General features: G+C 35.8%; 1 protein-coding gene across 3 annotated transcripts in view; it reads right to left on the minus strand.

Annotated features, from left to right (window-relative positions):
* Syt7 (Synaptotagmin 7) overlaps nucleotides 1–25230 on the minus strand; it is a 121061-nt gene that overhangs the window by 54522 nt on the left and 41309 nt on the right. For 2 of the 3 annotated variants that reach the window (XM_066731859.1, XM_066731858.1), the window contains exons 1-2: nucleotides 17409–17980; nucleotides 14922–15172 (exon numbers count right to left, since the gene is read on the minus strand). In XM_066731859.1, the coding sequence (XP_066587956.1) occupies nucleotides 14922–15172; nucleotides 17409–17510 (353 nt within the window). In that variant the 5' untranslated portion in view covers nucleotides 17511–17980. Of the gene's footprint in view, nucleotides 1–14921; nucleotides 15173–17408; nucleotides 17981–21789; nucleotides 21849–25230 lie in introns of those variants that run through there. The other variant, XM_066731860.1, reaches the window with a different exon arrangement.

Below are 25230 nucleotides of genomic sequence, written 5' to 3' on the forward strand. Positions count from 1 at the left end.
CACTCTCTTACAAAAGTTTTCTAATTCGATTAAAAGTTTCTGTTTATTGCAAACATTTGCTACTTTCGAACGAGTAACATGACTATTTAACAATTACTAATTCGCAGATTGAAATTCGTTACACGTGTGTCAATGACGCGAGGGGTCTGGCATCTAAATTTCTGATGGCACATGTTAGCAATAAATTTCACGTTACTACACGCATTTGAATAATAAACGTATACATAATTGCACACTGAAATGTCAAATTTCATATTTAACATTTGCATTGGAGCTTTTGTCGAGGATATATATAGTCCATGTACGAATAAAATAACTGTTGCGATATATCAATAGAGCGATAGTTGATGAAAAGAGAGAAAGGCTTTGAAAAATGAAAGAGATTCGTGAAAAGTCAGCATTAATCCTGCTATTTCTTGCTGAATGCAATCGTTGAATGGTAAATAGGCAAGAAAAGCGACAGAACTGATGCATGAATTTAAGCTGCAGTAAAGCTGAAAGCTCGCGCGGTTTGCTTCTTGCTACAGCTAAGCAATAATTGTAATAATTATATATTCACCTTGCAGCAAATTAATATATATTTTAACGTTCATGTTTGCTCACAGTTTTCATCCTGCTTGTATCTAAATGATATGAGGAGCTCTCACGCAATGTCATTCTCTCTGTCCTCCATTCATTCTGTCCGCCATCAGTAATTAATTAAAACGCTTGTGTGTCGATCGTAAGAGTCGGCAACATGCGATAACGATCGACTAGGCCTGATTAATTTCATTAAGGAACCTCGTGGTACAATTTATTTAAATGCACTGGGGTATATCGGGCAAAATAATTCCCTGCAAAAAAGCTGTCCTCAAGGATTAAAGCAATAAGGAGATTACGTATATAAAAATTAACTTTCTCGAATGAGGTCAATTGATGCACTCGTTGTAATGATCATTAATCTCGTGTGTAATGAGACTTGTTTTTACAAAAATCAAACACCTTATTTCTACAACGAACAATTGATGCAAACATCAGTCAACTACGTGCATGCAATTGTCAATTGGTTTAAACATTTTTCTCCTAATTAGTATTTATATATATAGACAATAATGTAAAAAATAAATAATAATTCTCTGTCATTTAAAATTTCCTTAGAATAAATACCCAGGTGTAAAATTACATTTTAAATTCGATATAGGAATTTCGATAATAATAAGCAAGAATCCAACTTAAAAGCTTGTATCCAAATCTTATATATATATATATATATAGAGAGAGAGAGAGAGAGAGAGAGAGAGAGAGATAGGAGAAAAACGATGGAGTAAGAATTATTGAGTGTACCCTTGTCTGTACTAAACATTAATTATTCATTAAAAATCAGCAGATAATTTTTCTTTTAATAAACTGAAGATCCGTCTGAGAAGATGGTGGATTTGCAGGAACCACGCCCAAGTCGTAATAATGAAAGCAGCTATGAAACGTCGCGACAATGCCAGCCACTGATAACCTTCCAAATTACCTGCAGATTTGCTTCGCTAACGACCTCCTTAAAAACTTCATTCTTCCTATACCTAAGCCCACATCTATGCTCTACTTGGGTCTGACCATTTTTTCTCCCCTCTCGAGCCGAACCAAAAATCGAATGCCTCGAAATCCAAGCATTTAGCCTGCGTATCAAGGGAGCTACGTCATTAGTGATTCGGCATTCGGCATCCAAGCAAACTTATTACGCGATCTTTTACAACACTTTTTTCTTCCTCGATCAGATTATCGTTATCTCGAAAGTAAAAACGCTGATGCAATGAAAAGCAAGTTTGGAAACTCTCATCAATCTTTCTACAATTACGTCTCTACTTAATTTTATTTCGGATTCTATATTTTTATTCCGACAAACGAGTTTACCGAGGAATTGCATTAATGATGCTTACATACATATATATATATATATATATATATAGGAAAAGAAAAAATTTGTTTAGTTACAGGATTGATCTTTGTATATCTTTCACGTGACTTTACGATATATACTATACCGTTTTTGTTGAAAATGCCTTAACTTTTGTATTTCTACGTCCTATCGCTTTTCGCAGACTTGCAAGCTCGCAACGATGCTGCGGTGAAAAAGCTTCCGTGCATCTTGATTTACTTGCCTGGCCTATCGATACCATTAGTCAGCGTTTTATTGCATGATTGATCGGCTTTAAGGCGTAAAGCTCCCGTTTCAGCTTACTCTACGTAGAAGCCAGTGCATTTTACCTAAAAACTCATTTTAGCATAGACTTTATAAGGGAAAATAAAATAATGGAGCAGCTACGAAAATATATGTATTTTCTGCCCATCGATTACAGCCTTAATTAGCTTAATTAGCTTTTCAGCCACATTTACGAAAAATTGGGTCAAAACTTGTAAATAATTTATTGTTCGATAAATTATATATTTTATCACTCGACACTTGCATTGCCTTTAAACTCTTTCGCCAAGATTTACTAGCCTCTCTGCTAATAATTTATCATGATAATGTTGTGTGTGTGTGTGTGTGTGTATGTACATACATACAACTCTGATCCAATCACTCACCAACATAATATATACATATCTATAGACAACAGCTTTTTAGCAAGTAAGTATATAGAAAGTAATTGTAAGCTTATCTCCTAGATGACCGAAGCTGAAATCGATAACACTTGCTTTTCTCATGCTCCAAGTGGTAATTTAATCCTTCGAGGGTGCAGAGTGCGTCCAGCTTAGCTCTTCTCACTTTACTCCAGAGTTTTAGCTTAATCTAAAATATATAATTATCCACAGATAAATCAGCACTCGACGTATTATTAAAAATTCCTTCCAATTTTTTTATCAACCTGAGTTGCAGGACTTGAAGAAAATATTAACTTCGATAATTGGAACCATTCGAGCAAAGGTCATTCGTGGCTTAATTCAGTATCAGCAATTTACATTAGTTCCCAACTTAAAATAGCTTCTCACTCTTTAACGTTGTTCATTGGATTAAACGATTTGTCGAATTAAATGAAGCAAGGATAATTGATCTAACAAACTTCCTCCATTTTGCACTATATCGAGTCATCGTTTATGATATTACGCAGGTCGACTTGGGTGGAAAAATTAAATTTTTTCATCGAACCTAGTTTTATCGAATTATCGTTAATTCCTTAATGGGATTCTGTCTCAAAGTTGAAGATACAAGATGAAAAATCAATGGCGTTCCTATAAGTGGGAAAATTTGTTAATCGAACAATTTTGGTGTTGGACGAACGGAAATGGAAATGTTTTTTAGAGCCAACACTGACGACTATCCACGTATAAAACGTTTTTCCTTGAAAATTGAGCAATTAATTACTTTTATGTGTAATTATACGGTGTCGGATCTTCGCGCAGCTCCGACGCGGTCTACTCATGGCCTTGCTTTATCAAAATGGCCCGCTGCTCCGGCACAAGTAGCTTCTATAAGTCCCATCCACTTTTCTGGCTAAGTGGATCACGAGTGCCTCGCCTTACCGACAAAAGAAAACTTGTAAAGTAAACCTTCCCCTTATACACACGCTTTTGGATCTCCTCCGACTGTATATATTTATGTCGATTAACACTCTCCTCGTAGACACCCCCACCCCCTCTTCATTCTCGAAGATGGAAGTTTTCGAATTAAGCATTAAAATAAAAATTTAAACAATTCAAAACAGCTTTTACAAAAAATATATGTTTTTCAAAAGAATTTCTTTCTGCTGTAAAACGAATAAAATTCTAAATTTAACAATTTTCCAAGTTTGTCGATAACTGTGAAAGTAACGACCAAATAATTATTCTTCCAGGGAGATGGAGAGATAGAGTTTGAAAAAAATTAGAAGAATCTGGAAAAAAAGAAAATGAAAGGGACGGTAATAAAAGGGGATATTAAAGAGGATGGTGTGCGAGTTGTGGCCGCTCGTTCGGTACCATCAACGACCAAGAACCGGCCAAAGCTTTTCAGCAAAATTGTACAACGTGCTCGGATCTGGTCTTTACTTAAACTCTTTCGGGTCTATATTTATTTTGAATCATTAAGAGAAAGAGGGGGGGGGGGGGGAGTGAGGAATAATTAAAAAAATAACTCCGAGGAATACAAGTGGAAAATGTAGTTATATAGGAGAGAGTTCGTAGAAAACGTTGTAAGTTTTTCTGCTTGATGAAAAGCAAGCGCTTGGAAAGAGGAATTAATCCTTGTAGAGTACAGAGAACAATGTGATTTGTCCCAGACCTCTGATGACCGATATGACTGCTAGCAGAGCCAGTGGCTGTGAAAATAGCCTACTAGCCACACTTGTTTCAATTTATCATGAGACGCTACGAAATTGCTTGTCAACGATCATAACCATCAACATTTATAATAAAAGAATAATATCTATATATACTCTGAAATTATATATCTCCCAATAATTCCATTCTTAAAGATTTATAAAACAAACTACCACATAACTATATCATCTTAATCAAACTAATAACTTTCATTTTTCAAGAAAAGCCAAAGTGTAACGTATCGATTAATTATTCTTCTTACGAAACAATGTTCCAGAATTATATACAAGAGTAATAAAATTTATAATAAAAGAATAATATCTATATATACTCTGAAATTATATAATTCTCAATAATTCCATTCTTAAAGATTTATAAAACAAACTACCATATAACTATATCATCTTAATCAAACTAACTTTCATTTTTCAAGAAAAGCCAAAGTGTAACGTATCGATTAATTATTCTTCTTACGAAACAATGTTCCAGAATTATATACAAGAGTAATAAAATTTATAATAAAAGAATAATATCTATATATACTCTGACATTATATAATTCTCAATAATTCCATTCTTAAAGATTTATAAACCAAATACCACATAACTATATCATCTTAATCAAACTAACTTTCATTTTTGAAAAAAAGCCAAAGTGTAACGTATCAATTAAGTATTCTTCTTACGAAACAATAATGTTCCAGAATTATTTACAAGAGTAACAAAAACGATGGGCTTTACTGATTCGTGGATGATAAATTTTTGCAGGAGGACCGAAGCAGGGGGAGCACTCGATGACTTTAAATGTCCTGTAAATTATTTATTGCTTCGAATACGCGCGTATTAGATAGATCAGACTTTGTAAATGGGCGCTGTATCGCCAGAGAACTAATCCATAGGGGTGGCCACTAAGAAAAATGGGATAAAACGCGATCATTCGAAAATGCGGGAAAAATTCTCTCATTTATCTTTTCCACAAAGCGATTTAGCCTGGTCCAAATGCTCCCACCGGAACCACTCATTGTTTAGACGCAAACTCTTCATTAAGAACGAAACGATAAATTGTTATATTTATGCATATAATCCAATATATATATATATACGTTTAAATTCCACCGGTAAGAGTCTCAGCCAAAAGCAGATTTATCAAAAAAAAAAAAAAAAAAAATACTACTCGATGATACAAGAGCTTTTCTCCAAGTAAAAAGAATCTGTCAAATATTGCACGATAGTATTATCATCGGGTTCTCTCGATTATCGGCATGTCCGAGACAGATGGTACGTCGCTCTTACTTGGAAAACAATTTTGCTATGCACGACGGGTGCTTAAAAAGCTTTAACTTGTCCTCTCATACACAACGTCAGCTTTTCTCGAGACTGAGGCTCGACAAAAATTTCTTGTCTCTCCGGAGCAAGTTCTGTTTGATTCCCATACACACACCGAGAAAGGCTGTCTATACGTCTACTTTAAATGCCACATTTTCTACTGGGAGGGTAGTTTTCCACATGCAAGACTCTTGATGAATTTGCCCCGAAAACTGTACGACACTTTCCTTTCTATTTCCCTTTGCCTCCATATCAATGTGTCACTTAAAAAACTCTCAATACCGACTATTTTCGATTACACAGTCATTTATTCCACTCGCACACGTACGAGTTATAATTTTATCAAATTTAAATTCACTGGATTTTCATTTTATGCCTTTATAGCAGCAGAGTGATAAAAATAAAACGTTCACGTTTTCTGTAAACCGACGAATGTTCGAATATGTACAAATACGTTTGTACATACGTATATATATAATAGTTTGGGTGGATGTACTATATAGCGCAAAACTAGTAAACGAGCACAGCTGTAGGGCACTATCGTACATGGCACGACATCACGCTATATATATATATATATATATATATATATAGGAGATTAAGTCTTTTCGGTGTGACGTCTTGAATATTCTTGACCGGATTTTGCAATCAGAGGAAGCTGGTGATAACACTTGTCCCCTATGGCATAAAAAGGAGGTAAAATCCAAGCTTTCTAGGTGGTAACAGGGTCGCGGTGAAAGAATTTTGATAAGTTTATCTCGTAAAAGAAAGGAGACGTATACTTGAAAATATATATCCCAGCCAGACGGAAGCACTGTGAAAATGGAGGGGCCACAAACGAGGATTAATGAGGGTGAGGGCTGCGTTGATAAGCGAAAGAATTCCCACTCAAATTACTATGTGAACACACTGCTGAGATAGAGGGGTGACCTTTAATAAAGCGTAAACAGACAATTGCTTGTAAAAAAAAACCTAAACAGCGTCTTATCACTGTTGAACAAATTCTATTGATCAAGGGGAAAGTGTGAAATAGTCAAAAACAAGAGAGAGAGAGAGAGAGAGAAAGAGTTTAAAAGATCCAAGTACATGGGACTGTACACAGGGTGTGTACCACTGAAGGAGCACCAGAATGCAGACGTAAGATGAAAATTATTTCTAAAATAATAAAGGATATAAATTTTTTGCCAAGAACTATTCAAGTGGCAAATAACGAGAGGATTGAAAAAGATCTTATGAAAAAAATATGTTTATTATAAACTCGACAATAAATCAACTGTTACGTCCACGCTTTGGTGTCTTCAGTGGTACATCCTGTATTATAGCTTTGATAAAAAACAAATATCAGCTGTTTTTAACAGGGTAAAATCGATAGGTGTGTAGAAGGTGGATATAGAGAAAGGGGTGGGGGGTGAGTGTAGAATTCGCTAGTTAAGGATCGTAACGCAACGTAACAAGTGGCATCTGTTGCATTTGGCTGATTTAAGTAGCGTAAAACACTTGGCTATTGCGATTTGGCCCTTTTCCAACTGGCACCTTATCAACCATTACGGAAATACACTGGTATTGCATTTTTCGCAGGATCTCCCTTATTCACCCGGTTATACGCTACTCTGAATTATTTATTCAGTCAAGTTTCGAGATACCAACGGAAGCACCGACACAGCTAGAAATAGAGGAAACGAAATGCCTTCGAGGTAAGAGGTATATACGTATAGTTCTCGAGTACCCTTCTGTTATGATACTGAGAAACAGGTCTCTCTCTCTCTCTCTCTCTCTCTCTCTCTCTTCACCCTTGCACACACATGACGCACACTCCCTCTTTCTCAAAGCTTGGCCCTCTCCCACCCCCCCCCCCCCCCCCATATAACACTCCTTGACTCGCACGATACATTGCATTTGCATCACATTATACGCTGCTTCCCCAAGGAACTCGTTTAATAGAGGAGAAAAATACGAGTGTCCTACAAGACGAATCATCTCAATTGCAATTTTCTCCTAGATTTCTTATCTTCATAAAAATACACACATCTCCATCTAGCTCTCTCTCTCTCTCTCTCTCTCGCTCCCATTACACTCGACGTTAAAGAAAACATATTCCTGTGGATGCTGTCCAGCGTGACGTCAGAAAGACTCCATGACGCAGAGACTTTTATTACACGGATTTATCCAATAGAAAATAAAGAGATTGTAAATAGGATGTGTTAAGAGGCTCGTAAAAAGATGCTGCGAATAAAGTTATACGAATCAGTGAGGGGTACAGGTGCACTTTAACATTTATCCTATAAGAGAGATTTTCATTATTTTATTTAATGTTGTATATAGCAACAATAGTTTCGTTGATACACATGTAGTGGTTTAATAAAAAAAGAATGTAACACAGAAGACTGGGACTGATTTTAATTGGAGCAAAAATGAAGGTGTTATTATTGTGTTATGAGAGACACGTTTTGTGCAAAATAGTTTTATGTTAATGAAGACGCGCATGGTTAAAAGCTTGCAATAATTATATGTGAGGTTAAAGTATATGTGTATAATAGAGGTCGTAAATATGTCACAAAGAGGTGTGCCATGCATCAAACGTATCAGTGTAAAGGGGTTTGAGGACATATGCATCCTCCGGATCTCTAGCATCAGCGGTTAACAACACCCTGCATCATTGATGATTTATACCCCTTTGCTTCCGAGCATGCTATCCACACCTGATGCAACGAGCCCCGAGCCAAAGTCTACCGATACAAGTTTTACGATGGTCAATATTGAGCAAACCACGATTTTCCTTCTCTACTTATATATGTACGACACCTCATCAACTATTGTGCAAATACTCTTCTAAGAAAACCTCGACACAGTCCTTCTTAAATTCTAGTTTCTTTGGAAATTTCAATCAAACCTTTCCATCACACTGGTGCACCTTGCTTCAAATGAAACTCGATTTTATATTATGGATTTAAATGACTATTTTTTATCCTAATTATTTGTATAACACGTTGACTAATTTTGCGACTAAAATACAGCAAACTCTGATCATATTATATATATATATATATAGAAATCTAAACCAGCAAGTACTTGTTTACGGATCTGCATAAATGTTTGTGCATCAATATTGGACAATCCGAATTTTGATGGGTATATTGATGAAAACACACAAATTTGTTATACTTGCTCGTTGTATTTATTCGCTCGATACCATTTTAATGAAATTATTTGCAAGTAGTACGACACTTTCGCAGTAGTAACAATGTTCTCGTATCGAAATTGTACATCACGCGTGTATATATAGTACTTGTCATTTAAAGATAATGGAACAGTATTATTACAACCATCCAAATATAATTAATAGCAACCATCAGTGTTTATGAGGACAATTTAAAGATTGGAACTTGTTTAAAAATTATCAGATTTTTTAAAGGGACTCTGTGGTGTGGACGTGACTCTAAGGGATGTTGAAAATATACTTAAGAAATAACGTCTGGAATAAGTAATGAAAACTCGTGCAACACACTATTTTTTTTTTTTTTTTTTTCCTATGCTGGGCTAAAATGCGAGCCACCCTCGAGGCTCGAGCTTGATGCCTTTGACAGGCTGCAGCCTCAAAATGAAACGTCCATCGCGGCGCTTAGGGCTTCCACGACTCCGCGTGATAAATTGCTTCCATTAATGAATTCCATAGCAATAAACCTCCTATGACTATCTTGTTCTTTTCGCGACGCTCGTGCAGCAAACAGGAACTAATGATAATTGAGTTACATCGCTCATAATTATCCACATTCCATTTATATTCGTTCGTAAGATCGGAGAAGCTTGCCAAGTTGCAATTCCAGCTAAAACTACGGCTGCGAAGCGAAAGTTTGAAGAAAATGTTGAAACTCTTGTTGCTAGCTCCAGGCACATGACGCTTATCCATAAATAGTTGTAGCGTTGCTTTGGAAGAAAGGAAAATGCGTTATGCATTAGTTTTCTCGATAAAACGCTACTGTCAAACCACTCTACTTCGACCCGTAATCTTTTATTTTTCTATTACTCGAGATATTCGAGGATCTTTTGATTTTACCATTGTTCACTCTCGGCAAATACTATAGGAGAGTTGAAAGATCACAAGGAGACACTTTTATCACGATGTACTTTGGATCGGCGACAGAGACATTTTCATGGAAAAGTCTCTAAATTCAAACTGTTTTCAATTTGAAGTCTGGTCAAAGAACCATCCTCCATGGAGAGCGAGGCACGCTGAATATAAAGCACGGTATTTGTAATCCAATGCTGCTACTCCTATACTAGGACCACTCTGCACTCTTTCTATTTTATGAAAAATTACTGGCAAGCAGCTGGGACCTTTGTGTAACAAGGTAAGAAATACATTTTCCACTTCTTATTCTTCTGCAAAGTGAACGAAGATATAAAAGTCAAGCATGAATATGAATATATACACTGTAAGAAATTTCTTCTGGATCGCATCCATCATGAAAATTTAAACCTACTAACTTCAGTTCTTTAACAATGTGCTGCAAGATACAGTTGAACAAAATTACACTCCTTTTAAACGGGTGTGCTCTTAAAAAGACGAAGAAGGTTGAAGGAAAAAACTTGTGAGAGAAAAAAAACAGTAAATTTTCTGCACTCCAAATTTTATGACACATCGAAGAAGTGGACGTGTGTAACAGGTTTCTGCTATGGTGCGAAAATCTGCGACAGTGACGTTAGGTTGAATCACGAGAAGCGTTATTTTCTTGAAAATAACAACTAAAAATCGTGTACAGAATTGCATATTTTTTAGCAGCATTTTTTTATCAGGAAAAAATTTATTCCAAGTGGCCGAGTATTGGGAAATGGAAAATATAAAGAAGGAGAGAATGCGAGGACGTCTCTTTCTTCGCTCCTTTTTATTGCTTATAATATTGCTCCCTCTTTCTCGTATATTGATCGGTCTACAACAAGAGAGAATGGTGGTCTAGCCTAGAGGAATTCAGGAGCGGAGAAAGAGAGATAAGCGTAATGCGATAAGCAATGATTAGAGAGAAAGAGAGGAGAGTGCCTCAAAATCCAGTCGATCAACGGATAAAATACAGTATACTGGATGCAGAAAATTGAAGGAAAATTACTGTTCAAAATTGTGCCCCCTTTCTTCTACAAAAATAGCATTAAAATTATTTCTATACGTAACCAATTTCTTTAAATTGTATATAATTTCGTTAAAAGATATATATATATATATATATATATATATATAAAAGTTTTAATTGTGTGATGTTTGCACAAAACAATATTTAAAAGTGACCCATTATACTGTTCTCCAGACAAATAATTGAGATCATAATTAGAGCAATCTATATATGGTGTTACCAGCGTCTGATTTGTGTTGGCATTTGCGTGTGCAAGGTGGCTAGGACAATACCAAGAGCGGCGTAATTATTTAAGATAGATCATTAGACGAAGGGCTGAGCGCGCAGCTGCTTCCAGGATTGCTTGCAAGACAAATAAACCAATATGACGTGACGCGACACGAGAGATAACGGCAAAGTTGCAAAGCTACTCGAGTTATAGTAGACGAGTCTCCACCAAACAATCCAACCCCCCTCCCCCCCCCCCCCCCCCCACTCAGACTCGCTCCCATCATCCTATAATAACAATGGCTCGATCAATTATTTTATTTAGACATTGTATTATATATATATATATATATATGTTTCCCCCGCTAATTCGATCGACGTTACAACAGCTCAATTGTTGCATATATATATATATATCATATAATCTCATATTTTATTTTTATCATCTTTATTTTTGCTATTCGAATATCTCAAGTGTAATGCTTTCCCATTAAATTGATACTCGAAAATAATGATATTTTGTGTGCAATTGACAGCGAAGCGAAGATTGAAAAATCTGTTATAGGCTTCTCTCTCGTTGGAGATGAAAGCTAGGATGCGACAGCTGCGGTGTCCTAACTATCAAACTTATCAGTCTCGAAGCTTGATAATACGGCAGGTGAAATAAAGGAGCACAACGCAGCTGTCGTCTCGATAAGACCAACAAAGCCAGCTGGGTGTCAAAAGTTAAAAATGGAAATTATTTTACTCGCTCCAATATGAAAGAGCAAATTTTTTATATAACAATTAAAAACGCTCCAAATTTCTCTCCAATATTCCTCCGTGATACGAAATAAGAAAACGTTATTATATATGACACTCTTGTGTGTAAAATATAAACTTGACAGTTGCAATAAAAATTTCCTCGAGTATTTTAGTTTTTCCAACTGCCATTCGAACAATGAATTTATGACATTGATAAAAAGTAACCGTAATTACACGAAATCATTTCTCATGGACTAATTAACTTGCGTGAATAATGCGAAGAATATTTTATGCGCAAAGAATGCTAAATGATAGAAAGGAATAAAGAGGATTTTCTGTTTAATATGAAATCGTAAAATTACGAAAAGGGAAATAATGGTGGACGAGATAAAAGCGTGTGGAAGTACCATTAACCTGCGAGCTTATATTTATATCTTAGGAACTATCTAAAAATTGAGTAATTGTAAAATTTAAGTACCAAGCGATTGGGAGATATACTGTATATATATATATATATATATATATATATATATAAGCACAATGAGTCGTGCAGTAGGTAAGTGAAACACTGCAGTCTCGATGAAAATGTCGACCGAAAACCTTGCTCTATACTCCGATATTGAGATTGAGCAACGCTGTATCCTTGGCTCTAATTAAAACGCAATTGTAAAGTTCGCATTTCCAAATTTAATATAAGAGAAGTAAAAAAGCGATATACCCTCGACTGTTGAGCTCGTTCGGTTATCAAAGTGGCTTAACAATGGTGGATAATGAACGTTACAGTATAGCAAAGATAATGATACTGGTGGCTATTACAATTCTTATTGTGAGCCACACAAATTATCTTTCTTCTCTTTTTGCGCCAAATAGTCCACGCTTTTTTCTATAATCTTCCTAATTGCGATGAGAAAGAGAGAGAGAGAGAGAGAGAGAGAGAGAGAGAGAGGAGGGAAGGGGAGGGGGTAGGTATGAAAGAACATAGCTTTTAGCTCCAACTTCTATCCAATAGAATTACAAAAGGCAAAGACACCAACCTCGCGCATAACACAACGGAGTGTCTGCGTATATATGCATTAAAACTATAATTCTTTCTCTTCGGTTTATTCCATTGATCAAGCACGTATTGTGTTTCTGCGTTTTTCTTAAAATTTTGCATCTCGAAAAATATTTTCTTCCTGGAGAGAAAATACGAAAAAGCTTTTATTTGTCAACGACAATTACGTAATAAATTGTGAAGGAGATTTGCAAAAAGTATTAAATTGGTATTTGACGAAATGGCAAAGTAGCTGCTGTTCGAAGAGCAGAAACGGGTAAATCGATACGAGTTGATAGACTGTGCTTCGCATTGGGGATGTGTGTGTGTGTGTGTGTGTGTGGTGGGGGTGTCCCTGTTAGTCGCATGTAGAGGTAAGCGTTCGGTTCATTTGTACAAATGCATTCGGTCCAAAAAGGCTAACGTAATCGATCAAAAAGAAAGTTCGTTCTTCCATTTTAAGATTTTGGTATACGAGTTTTAAAAGTATCACCTGATAATTAGAAAATAATAATTCGTATATCTGTATCGCTAAAAAATAAGTAAAGTAGTAGAATTATTTTTTAACTTGAAAATATGCAGCATAAATGCCAGAGTTCAATGCTCACACACCACGATGCATTTATAAATATTAAAATAATTAAAATTCTTAACAATACAAAAATTTGAACAATGGATCTTTGAAGGCTATTCCCCTTAAACGTGTCAAATATTTTGATTGACTTTGATAAAAATAAAAAAACCTATGTATTTTCCCCTAGATGAATGGGATAGAGAGAAAAACGTTAATATACTATGCACATATTGAAAAACACACAAACGAGTAAGCACAGTAGTCACTGACAGACAGTTTTCTATTTCTGCTCCCATTGTTTTCATCTCGAGTCTCGAAGCATCTCGCTCTATCATTAAAGCTCCTATCTGTGCTGGTAAAACGTGTCAGAAACACCTCCACGAAGCTGCGAAAAGATTAAAGCTCCAAAAATTTTAATCGTCGTACAGATAGACCCTTTTCGTTTCTCCCACTTCAGTTTGCTGAAACGTATAAAGTAACGTCGTAATAAGCAAAAAGTACGATAATATTTTAATTATTTTCAGAAGGATGGAAGGTTAAACGTAAACGAAATAACGTTTAAATAAAGAGCAAGTAACGAGTCGTTCGAGCATGAATATTTAATTGAGAGACCAGTTTTTAGCTGTCTGAAAACTATAGTACGCTTTCTATCAATATCCTTAGGACGACATTGTTCAGGGGAAAAAATTAAGCGAGTCTTATTCTAATTTCATTGCCATCCATAATGAAGCATTCTTCAAGATTTGATCGATGAGTTAATAATTGGTGAACGTCGAAAAGCGAAGTTAAACCAAAGTAGCAATAATATCAGAGCTGGTGGTAGAAAATGGGCTGGTCCAGGCAATACGAGAGACAGCAAGTCCTACACATATTGGACGTTACTACTCGAATGCCTTGTGGATAAAAATATTCTACCTTGCCGACGATGAGCTTGGAACAGAAACTGTGCAGGTTTCTGCTTATCGAACATTCCTTCCACCTTATCGCAAGCTGCTTCTGAAGCTCTCCCACTGATACTTCTCTGACAGATGATCAATTTTTATTTACTCTCGAGCACCACTGGCTGATAATGCAGAAAATAAGTATGTTGATGGATGGTCAAACGAAATATTGTTGCAGAGAGAGAGAGAGAGAGAGAGAGAACATTTAAAATTACGATTTAAGAAACACACAGTCCCCAACTCCAAATCTCTCTCTCTCTCTCTCTCTCTCTCCTATTGTTAGCACTGGTACCACAAAAATTTGCGTAAGAATAATATCCAAGCGATTTAAATTTGTTAACGAAAATAAGAAGAGAGAAACACGCGAAGGATGAAAAAGAAGGAAACAAGTACATGAAAACTCCTATACTTACCCACACATTCAATTATAACATTTCAAAACAAAACCAACCTGCATCCATAATTCAATGAATCTATGAATATACCAACGATCGAGATACGGAGAATAAAAATGAGGAAGAGAAAATTGAGTAAAAAAAAAACGTAAATATTTGAATTTTCTTCGAAAGAGCTATATATAGATTTGGTTACACATACACGTAGATTGTTCATCGAGTCGTAGAAGAAGTTAAGTATATGATAATAATTGTGCATGACGGTTTGAGGAAGGAAGAAAAGAAAGCAAACGGTATACATGTGACTCACCCGAAAGCTTTGGTGCTGATAAGAGGAGTTTTGAGATTTAAGAATCCGTTCTTCTTGGTTGGCTGTTGCTGCTGGCTTCCACCGCCGTCGTCCCTAATTTCATTTTGGTCCTCCAGGTCGTCGTCTCGCTGTTTCGAGTTTCTGGCGCGCAAGTAAAGCCAAATCGCCAGTCCGATGCCGCCTAAGACCACGAGCGCTCCGACTGTCCCGAAAACTGCAGTCAGAATAACGTCCCTGCGCTCCATGCCCACCTGAAGGACATATCAGCTCAGATTCGAAGCACGTATAATCAATAGTTTGCCTCTAAATTTATTCTCCATCTACATAGCCCTACTTTAGTCCTTTAAATATTCTATTTCTACCCTCTCTCCTACCCCTCCCCCCCCCCCTCTCTCTCTCTCTCTCTCTCTCTGTCTCTTTCAACGTCTTACCGAAATTGACAATAATACTTGCAGAGGTAATAATGCCTGGATTATATATTATACACGTATGTGTAATGAGAGTATATACCACGTGTTAAATAGTCTTATCAAAGTCCTTTGTACTGTACACAGGTCGTTAAGCAAATCGCGTGCATTTTCCTACGATGAACGCAAATAAAATTTCATACCTGTTTACTTTTTTCTCCTCGGTATATTAAATTATCTTATATGTAGAAAATGTAACCGTCTATCATGATGGAATCTTTTGATCGCGTTACCTTGAGTTATGAGAAAACTTTTTAGTTGCGAGATAATTCTAAAAATATTCCAACTTTTTCCAACATCATTTTTTCCTTATCATCGATTGAGGAAAATATCTGCGTGCACACCGGAGGCTCCGATACAAACGTTTTCGCGTAAAGTTTGAAACTTGGTAAATTTATGTATTCTATCTCAAACACACACACACACACAAGCACTCTAACTTTCTTAAGAAATGTTAAATTGTGTATTTGTGTTCTCTTCAATGATTAAATTTGCTAAAAAAACAAATGTTTATTTTTTGTTTCATAACATTTCAACAGTCTTCAGGGGTTAAAAAAAGTTATCGGATAATGATATTTGGGATATAAATACAAAATGGAGTTAAATTTGGAGTAAGAAAAAATAGCTTTTTAGAAATTGTAAAAGACAAATCCAACCCTGGCGCGACCTCCTAATCGGTCGATACGAGCGGGGTTCACCTTAATGGTATGTATAGGTCATACTTCCTAGTCAAGGAAGTGGCACGGAGCAAACCGAGTTAGGGAGAAGACCGATGGGGGAAGGAGTAGTTACCTATGGGAAAACCACATAGTTATTTCATGAATAATTGAAAGTACGTGTCTAAGGTAATTAACGTGCACCTTTGCACTATACATTAAAGAAGAAATCGTGCGAGGAATAAAAATGAGACTCGACCTTTCAATATCTCAAATATATACTGTATATATTGCAATCTGAAAACAGTAACGCGAATAAGTATCATTCTCACATTCCTCAAATGTAAAAACTACAAATATAGCTTGGTGTAATAAATATGGAATATATTTTAATAGCGTATGTAACATGGCCTTAAGCCGACAAAAGAGATCAAAATGTTCCATAATCGGGATATTCGTTGGACGGCTCGTTATCCCAGTCTTCTGCGTATATCACAATTAAAAAATAATTGCAAATAAATTGGCCATGATTTAACTCTACTATCGAGAAGCATTACAACTTTTCTCCTGGTCGTGCATGCACCTTTCCAATTTTTTCATCCACCCCCACCCCCCTCCCATCTTTCTCTCATCCCTTCCCATTAAAATGTATTTTCATGTTTAAACCAAACGCGAAAACGATTACTCGGAAAGTTTTCGATCAACCAAACATATAAGCTTTGTTTAAAATCGAGAAAAACTTCTGACAACCTGTATCCTCAACATGTCTGAAAGGCTACATCTTATTTTTATCTTAAATGTGAAAAATCGATTGGATGCTTTAAATATACGTCAGTACGAATATTTTGTCTTCTCGGTCGTACTATCTATACGATATTTAAAAACTCGGAAGTTAATCAATATAGCAACGTCTTCGCTTCATTCTGTATCTCTAAATTACGAGATAATACGTAACATAAATTGATTTGCTATACTTATGCCCCATACAGCAGAGAAACAATCGTATCTTCTCAAGACGAATTAGACAGTCGAGGCAAACACGTATACCCACGTATAATTTAATATGTAAGATCGCACATAGTTGCTTTTATAGTAGCTGAAGTGTATGCTGAAAGCTCCCTTAACCCTTTATCAGCTTTACATTATACAACATGGTGTGAAAGCTCTGTTAATTCTATGCTCGACAGACTTTGATCATTCCACTATTAAAATAAATGCCTCTAAAGAGCTCGTCGAATCTAAGTAGAAAAATTCCGGCCTTTGTCGAGCCAGTGTATAGAAATCTCACTCGATATATAAGGTCGTAACATGAATTCCTTGGAGGAGTGAATTTATCAAAAAATAGTTTTAGTCAGAATACTTACAAGTTTACGTGCACGTACAGTTGGATCGGTATCACTGGGTGGACTACTAAAATTTGGATCCAGCTCCGAAAAATATTGGCCTGATAGCCCCGTGTAGCCCATTTTTATAGCTCAAACTCTGCCACTATTGGTTGTTACCTCAATGAAATTTTAACGATAAGTTTGCTTCTTTTGTCAGAATAAAATATAATGGCACTTTACTGGAAAAGGATGTTTCAATGGAACTGTTTCGAAATTGTTACAAAGTTTTTCCTAAAATTTCATTTAAATCCTCCAATCGACGAATAGCGTGATAAAGGCAGCTTTCATGAAAATAGGATTGGTAATTCAGAACATCGATGAAACATCTTTTGTCGTCCAGAGATTCCCATTGAAATGGAGCTATTAAGCGAGTAACAGCGTCATTCAACAGTAGCTTTAATCTAGCAAAGCGTGTTTACTCTACCATTTCCTTATTACGCAATGCACGATACTGAAAAATCCCAATACCACAAACCATCATAGAGATATTATATACTTCATCCGCTTGCTAAATTTACATAAAACTTATTTCTCTGTGTAGAATTCAATTTTTGTCAAGTCTCGTTGAGAGTCGGTAGTTTGCCTTTAATTTTTGTATCAATTTTACGTTATTGCTGCATGTTAAAACGCCGAATAAACTCGAATCTTCGGCGATAATTAAACTTGGCTAAAAAAAAAACTTCAACTATATAACAGCCACGATATGACTCACTCGAAATTAAATTGACTAATTTCTCCATTTGAGTTAATATAATTGTTTTTATAATTACATTTGGAAGAAAATAATAGAAACATGATTCAACAAAAAAATATTTCGTAATAATGGGAAAGAAGGGAGTTTCCCTGAAATTTCTCGAAACTCTTTACAAAAACTAGAATATTAAAAAAAAAGACAGCACCGCCACCACCACCATATGCAGTTGCGTTAAAATAGCACCTACGTCACAACAGCCTGCAACGTGCTTTCTCACACTAGGCAATAATCTATAATCATAAATAACAGCATTACTACCGCACAATTAAATATTATTAGGCCGAGCTAATCATCATTGACCGTATATTTATTATTTACAGAAGCAAACAATGCAAAAAAACAGCAACGAGTGCAAAATTAAATTCCCAACCAGTTTTTGGTTCACTGCAACGAAATTCCTTTCAAGTAGAACTCGACTTTCTACAGTACTCGTGCTTCTGGGAAAAACGATACTCGGAATTTTCAGTCACAATTTCCAAACAAAGTCCAGGTTAACGAGGTGCACGCGTAGATTTCAAAGTGCAATAGTGTAACGGTATCTCGAAATCGGAAAAGGAGTACAGATCGTTGACAGTAAGGTGCTGCTAAATCTGGCGTGTGCGCCGTCGATCGAGTGTGAGCCAGCGTTTGTGTCGGCGTCGGCGTCGGCGTCGGCGTCGGCGTCGGTGTCGGTGTCGCGTAAAACACGTTCTGCACACGCACCAGATATTCTCAGTACTATAGGTATATCCAAGGAACGTCAAACGAGCCACCTTGCTGTCGCCTCTCCTTACCCCCCACCCCTCTTTCTCGATATTATTTTTTCTCTTTTTCACCAACAGTAGCATCCACCATCCATCCCTCTCCCTTGAACCCAGTGAATGCGGAACGTGGACCACTACCCCTTTCTGCTCGACCCTTTCCGGAAGTCCTCGGGTTTCATCGTCGAGTAACCTATGCTTTTCCTCCCTCCTCTTCTCTCTTTACATATCCACTCCCTACAGCGTCCACCACCCCCCTAACGTCACCTACATACCCTGCTCTACCCCCCCCCCCCCCTCCCCTCCCCTCCTTTCCACAAAGCGAACCTGCCACGAAACTCCAATTTTCACACTGGTCATACGATTACTATTTTAATTATCGTCAACTTACACTTTATACGCGAATGAAACTTTGAATTAAACTCCAAACACGCCAAAATCATTGATATATTGCTCCTGCAAACCTTTGACCATTTGAAATTTCTCTCTCTCTTCAACGATATACTATACTATTCCATTTTGCGAATTCATACAAATTTGCATATACAAATATTTGCAGCTACTCTCCATTATTTTTCAGCGTATAACAAATATTGCCCAAAACGCGTTGCTCCTGTTTACCATAGTATTGGAGAATGAAATTTCCAATAATTTTAATTATTTTGCTGTGCTGGAAACTATTTTGAATATTATTAACTATTGGGATTTCTAAACTGACGTAGTTACCTGAAAGGACTATATCGACTAATTGTTTAATTCTCAAACACTAATACGTGGGAAAGTTTGGTGATTATTTATTGATATTCTTGAAACATTATTCAATATTGAAACTAATTTCCTAATTATTTAAATATTGGAGAGTTTTCAACTCAGCCTGTGGTTAAAGTATCTTAATAAAATCGAAGGTATTGTTACTAATTTGTTTTCTGCATTTAATTGTATATTGGTGTATTCAATAATGTTATTGTTAGAGTGACTCTCGATGCTGCTCATTTTAACACTTCGCTTGTCAATACTACAGCAAACGTTCGGATGTTGTGTCAACATTTGACACGAATATCCGGAGATGCCTCTGGTCTGCTTAAAATTTAAATAACTTAAAACGAAATTTGCAGAAACACATTTTATAAACTGATTCTTACATCTTAAAGTCCCAAAAATCGCTAGGAATAATTAACCTGCTGCTATTGAAATATCTACTACTCAATATAGTGTGTTTATCTCCCTAACTTTATGTGGAAATTGATTCACACGTGTAACAAGTCGGAAATTCTCCATTTCGACATCATTATCGTATACATACACCGTCAATCCAATGGTTGACATCGAAATTTATGATACTATCACATTAATAATGATGTAGCTACATATTCTTATAGATAAATTACGGTAGATATCGCATTAGCTCAAACTTTTATCTACATTCTTAAATATTCATTTCAAACTTGCAACACTTATTGCATTTTCAAATACCAATTACTCGTTGCATTTAATTGATACATTTATATAAAGTAATATGAGGAAACTAGTTTGTGTCAATACTTAAAGACTGTTTCTACTTACGCACACGTAACATATATGTACAATATAAATTGAACTATTTCTACTGAAAAATATTTTCTACTTCGCTTTACCGAAAATTAGCTTAATTTATTTATTAATTTTTAATTTATAAATTATTATTTCCAATTCCTAATTGCATTTTACATTAAATTTACTGTTAAAAGCACTTGGCCTGATTAAAACAAAATTCGATATATGTATAGACACAAATTGAGATTTGTGTATATGGAACAAAGAGAGCTTTATTAGAAATTTGATGATAAGTCGGAGATAAACATTTGTCTACTCTTCCAGAGCCATCTTTACAAGCTTTCTGACTAGTACTGCGACAGGAGTGAGTGAAAAACGATCGACGGTAACTGTTTACCTTCTCTACTTGCTGAAGTAGAGGAGGTCAATGGTTTGTCAGCCTTACCCAGGTATGAACCACTTTACCATGGGTTCAAATGTGTATGATAATTAGGAAATGTTATGTTGCAATTTTCATCACCTAGCTTTTAATATATAGCTTTAAAATTTGTATAATGATTCGGGTGTGCGATTGCTACTAATTGTACAAATACAAGGATAAGAAACAGTTAAAGAAATACAGTGTAAATGGTAATGTTACCATGGGAGCTAGCTTGATGTTACCGACCTATGGTACTGCTCTATCTATTCTATCCTACGTAGCATTATTCATCGTTGAAGGTAATTTTTGCTCTGATGAAAACCCTTGTAACGTTTCATGAATAATTTACCAAAAGCTAAGGAAAATTGGATGAATCCTATGTTATTAAAAATAGTCCTTGAAAAATAACTTACCTGATTAAAAATGAAGTCTATCGTGGATCAATAGTAATTTCACTTTAATCTTTCGACAGATAAGCTAACCTTCTCTTTAGGTTCTTAATTCTCTATTCTCATTAACTGTTTGAATTCAAACGAAAATGTCACATACATTTATAAACGGAAATAGCAAAGACATTAGTGCAAAGGAAATTTATTTAGCCATTATTCAGCACTATTACCTCTGAAATAGTCTCATGCAAATTCATCTTCTTTAGAGTCAAACTATTTAAGTAGATACTTTTATGAATATTGAGAAATCCTATATATATATATATATATATATATATATATACAACCACTACCAACATTTGCATTGTAAGCTTGATGTTCTTTGAGATTGTAATTTAAATGCAAGAAATAGCTTAACCTATCTTACCAAGCAAATTAAAATATTCATAGCAATCGCGTTAATACTTTACGTTAGCTTAAGCTACTAAGTTCATAAATGCCTATTAGAGTTACTCGCACTTACCGAATGTCAATCAAACGAGCTGTTTACGATGGCACATGTCTCATCCTGTCATGCACATTCTGCAAAAAGAATGATTAACTGTTGAGATCAAAGATATAGAAAAACTTTGGCTGATATAGAACACATACGTATACCTCGATAGTGGAACGTGAATCTGTTTTATTGAAAATAACATGGACGTTTTATAAGTGCAGAAAACTTTACTTTTAAAAGCTTTTAAAAGCTGTAGTCGCATGTACCTTCTAGTATTTTGTTTTACCAGTAACGCACAGAAGCAAGTTTTATTACATTTCTTCCAATAAACTAAGTTTTAATAATTTATTATAGATGGAATACCCTTTAAAATTCAGGAAGCAGAGAGCACCAGTAGTATTAATTCTTTAAGAGCATATATATATATATCAAACTTTACAACAGCTTTTCTTTTTTTCTCAATATTCTTTAATAAAATATAAATAATCTTTCTCCCTGCTGCACACATATCCTTTTTTCTTTTAACCGAATGTCTCCATGCTGCTCGTAATTAAGTATAACAATAAAATTTTTAAATAATTACTATAATAGTAATTTTTGCTGAAACAATATTGTTGTAGGAAAACGTGGGAAAGCCTTATTATTATTAATGCATCTTATAGGGAAAACAATCGATTGTATAGAGCAAGTCGCGCCACCTAGGGGCGCGTGAACAAAGCCAACTTAGACTTATTTTAGTCAAGCGGATTTCTAGAGAATACTAGAGATTGAGAGAGAGAGAGAGAGAGAGAGAGAGTCCTTTATTCGTAGCTCGTAGTTGCACTTTGCACCCAAGCATGTTTAGATGGTACTGATAGAGTTTATCCCCTCGGTAAGTGTCTGGCCAGTTTCAAAGTATCACTACTTACTCTTCAGCATCCTCGACTTTACCCACACACACACACAAGCGCAGGATACAAGTAAAATTGATAAATTCCAAAAGTGAATATAAACGGAATTGGGTCAGGCGCAATCTCCATGCAGCAATGGAAACAAATATTATGCCTCGTTGAAACCTTGCATCGACTTATACCATTACACGGACGATTCTCGATTTACCCCGATTACTTTTTTTATTACTTCTGAACTTGGTCAATAGAAAACACATGGATCTTTATTGTCCAACTTGCGCGACAAAGCTGCCAATGAATTTACATAGGGATTACCATTGAGATTTATTGCATCGTACTGAACATCGCGTGACTATATATAATAACGTAGCAATAAAATTTCACAGCCAAAAATCACTCGTGCCTGTATACATTTTACCGAGAATTTACCAAATTTTCTGAAACACGTGCATAAAGGCACTGTCTTCGTGAAGGAGCACGTTTGCTTTTATTAGGTATAATTTTAGACTCTAGCATTCAATTCTGCAAGGGTTATTTAATTTCAAGCAATTTTCACTCGAGGACTTATCAGCATAATGGTGAAGCACTTTTCAAGATTCGGGAACAAAAAGTTAGGCCAACCGTGTCAAAAAGTTAAGTATGGAGTAGATTCTATAATGTTTCTGCCTTCTCAACGTTCAACAGAACAATTTTAAGAGGATTATTTTTGTTGTGAGTAAAAAAAATTACATGAATAAAGAAGAAAGATGAGACTAAAAATGTATTTTATGCTTTTTTATAAATATTTTAATTTATATATATATATATATATATGTATGTTTCTGTCAGAGGAGGAATTGCGTAATTGTATAAAAGAGAACCAAAGCACGTTACGGTTTATGGCCGTCGGCGTCGTCCATGTTATCCAAAATTTTCTCTCTCTCTCTCTCTCTCTCTCTCTCTCTCTCTCTCTCTCTCTCTCTCTCTCTCTCTCTCTCTCTCTCAAAGCCAACCAAAGGAAAGCGTGCTCATAATTGATGATCCAACGAAAAGAGTGGCACGAAATTAGGTTAAGCCTGGATTTCCGACAAAAGAATAATTTCCCAGAAAAGAGAGGGTGGAAAGTTCGATTGGATACTTACAATTCCGCAGCTACGAAATCTCCCTCTTCCAATGTTTATCAAGATAGCATAAAACTTATTAAACCATTCGCATCCCCCCCCCCCCCTAGAAAATAGATGACAGCAGCTTCGTCATTGGCCCTGCTTCGATCCTTACCTCGAAAACTCTCTTATTTTCTTCACGAAATCCTCCCCCCTCCTTCACCCTCTCCCTATTACAATTTTCAAGGCATAATCCCCTAATTTTGTCTCCATCAGTCTGACCGTATCGAGAAGTAGAATTTCTGAATCAAATTCAGACAGAAATTTGTATTTACCAAGCACGTAGGAAAAGACAAATATTTATACAGCCGGACGATAAATGGAGGAGCTTGGAAAATGGTAAAAATCAAAAAATTGATTGATTCTCGCGTAGCCTGCAGCTCGCTTCAAAAGAGTTGGAAAGATTTCAGTGGAAATTCGAGGGCGTGCACGTAAATACATTCGCGTGCTTCCGGTCAAACGTTTCGTTATTTTCCTCCTACAGCTTTTTCCTTTTGTTTCTTTCGGTTGGCAAGTCGGTTGGCCATTTCTATATATGGATGAAAAGACTGATTGTGGGAATGAGTGGCGAGCAATTTACGGGCGACTAGCATTTCGAGGTTTATTCGGCGAATCCAGACGCTCGCCACAAGCCACCGGCCCCTATATCGACGCTACCCTGTATTTTCCACTCGATGCTTGGCAAACATCCCGCGTGTAAACCCACTTTTGCTTAAAATTGACCATCGACCCTGCTAATCGTAATTAATATTTCGCTCAATGATATACATTATTATTAATCACACAATACCACTATCCTCATTGGAGAAGCAAAGAGTAGATTTTCGGTTTATTCAATTTGGCAAACCTGCAATTTATTTAGTCAAAATTCGTTTTATCATCCAAGAGATCTGGAAAAGTAAATAATACTGATTAGCAATGGAACTTTAAATAAGCATGAAATTCAATAATGGTTGTAATGTTGAAAACTTTGATAAACAATTTATATTTACTGCAACAAGATTCGAGTCCCTATATTGGTTCTTGGTACAGTTAAGCAGGCTCGATTTGATAAATCTAATGCATCAAATAAAATCCTTTATACGCAAGATTCTCTCGACAATAAAACAATAACTATTCAAAGATTATATAACTAAACATTTTAATAAACAATTTATACTTGCTGCAAAAAGATTCGAGTTCCTATCGGTTCTTAGTACAGTTAAGCAGGGTAGATTCGATAAATTTAACGCATGAAATAATAATCCTTTATACCCAAGATTCTGTCGACACGTGAAGCAATAAATATTCAAAGGTTATATAACTTCGTGGTAGATTGAACTGTGATAATTGAATAAATAGATTAATCGACCATTTATAGAGCGGTTTGGAGGTTTGAACGCGTCATGGCCTCTTGACCGATGACTAACAGGGAGGGGGTTGATTTACCGAGTACA

This window comes from Prorops nasuta, unplaced genomic scaffold, assembly GCF_024137725.1.
Source record: "Prorops nasuta isolate Cenicafe-Biocafe unplaced genomic scaffold, Cenicafe_Pnas_1.2 PNAS00009, whole genome shotgun sequence".
Classification (NCBI taxonomy): domain Eukaryota; kingdom Metazoa; phylum Arthropoda; class Insecta; order Hymenoptera; family Bethylidae; genus Prorops; species Prorops nasuta.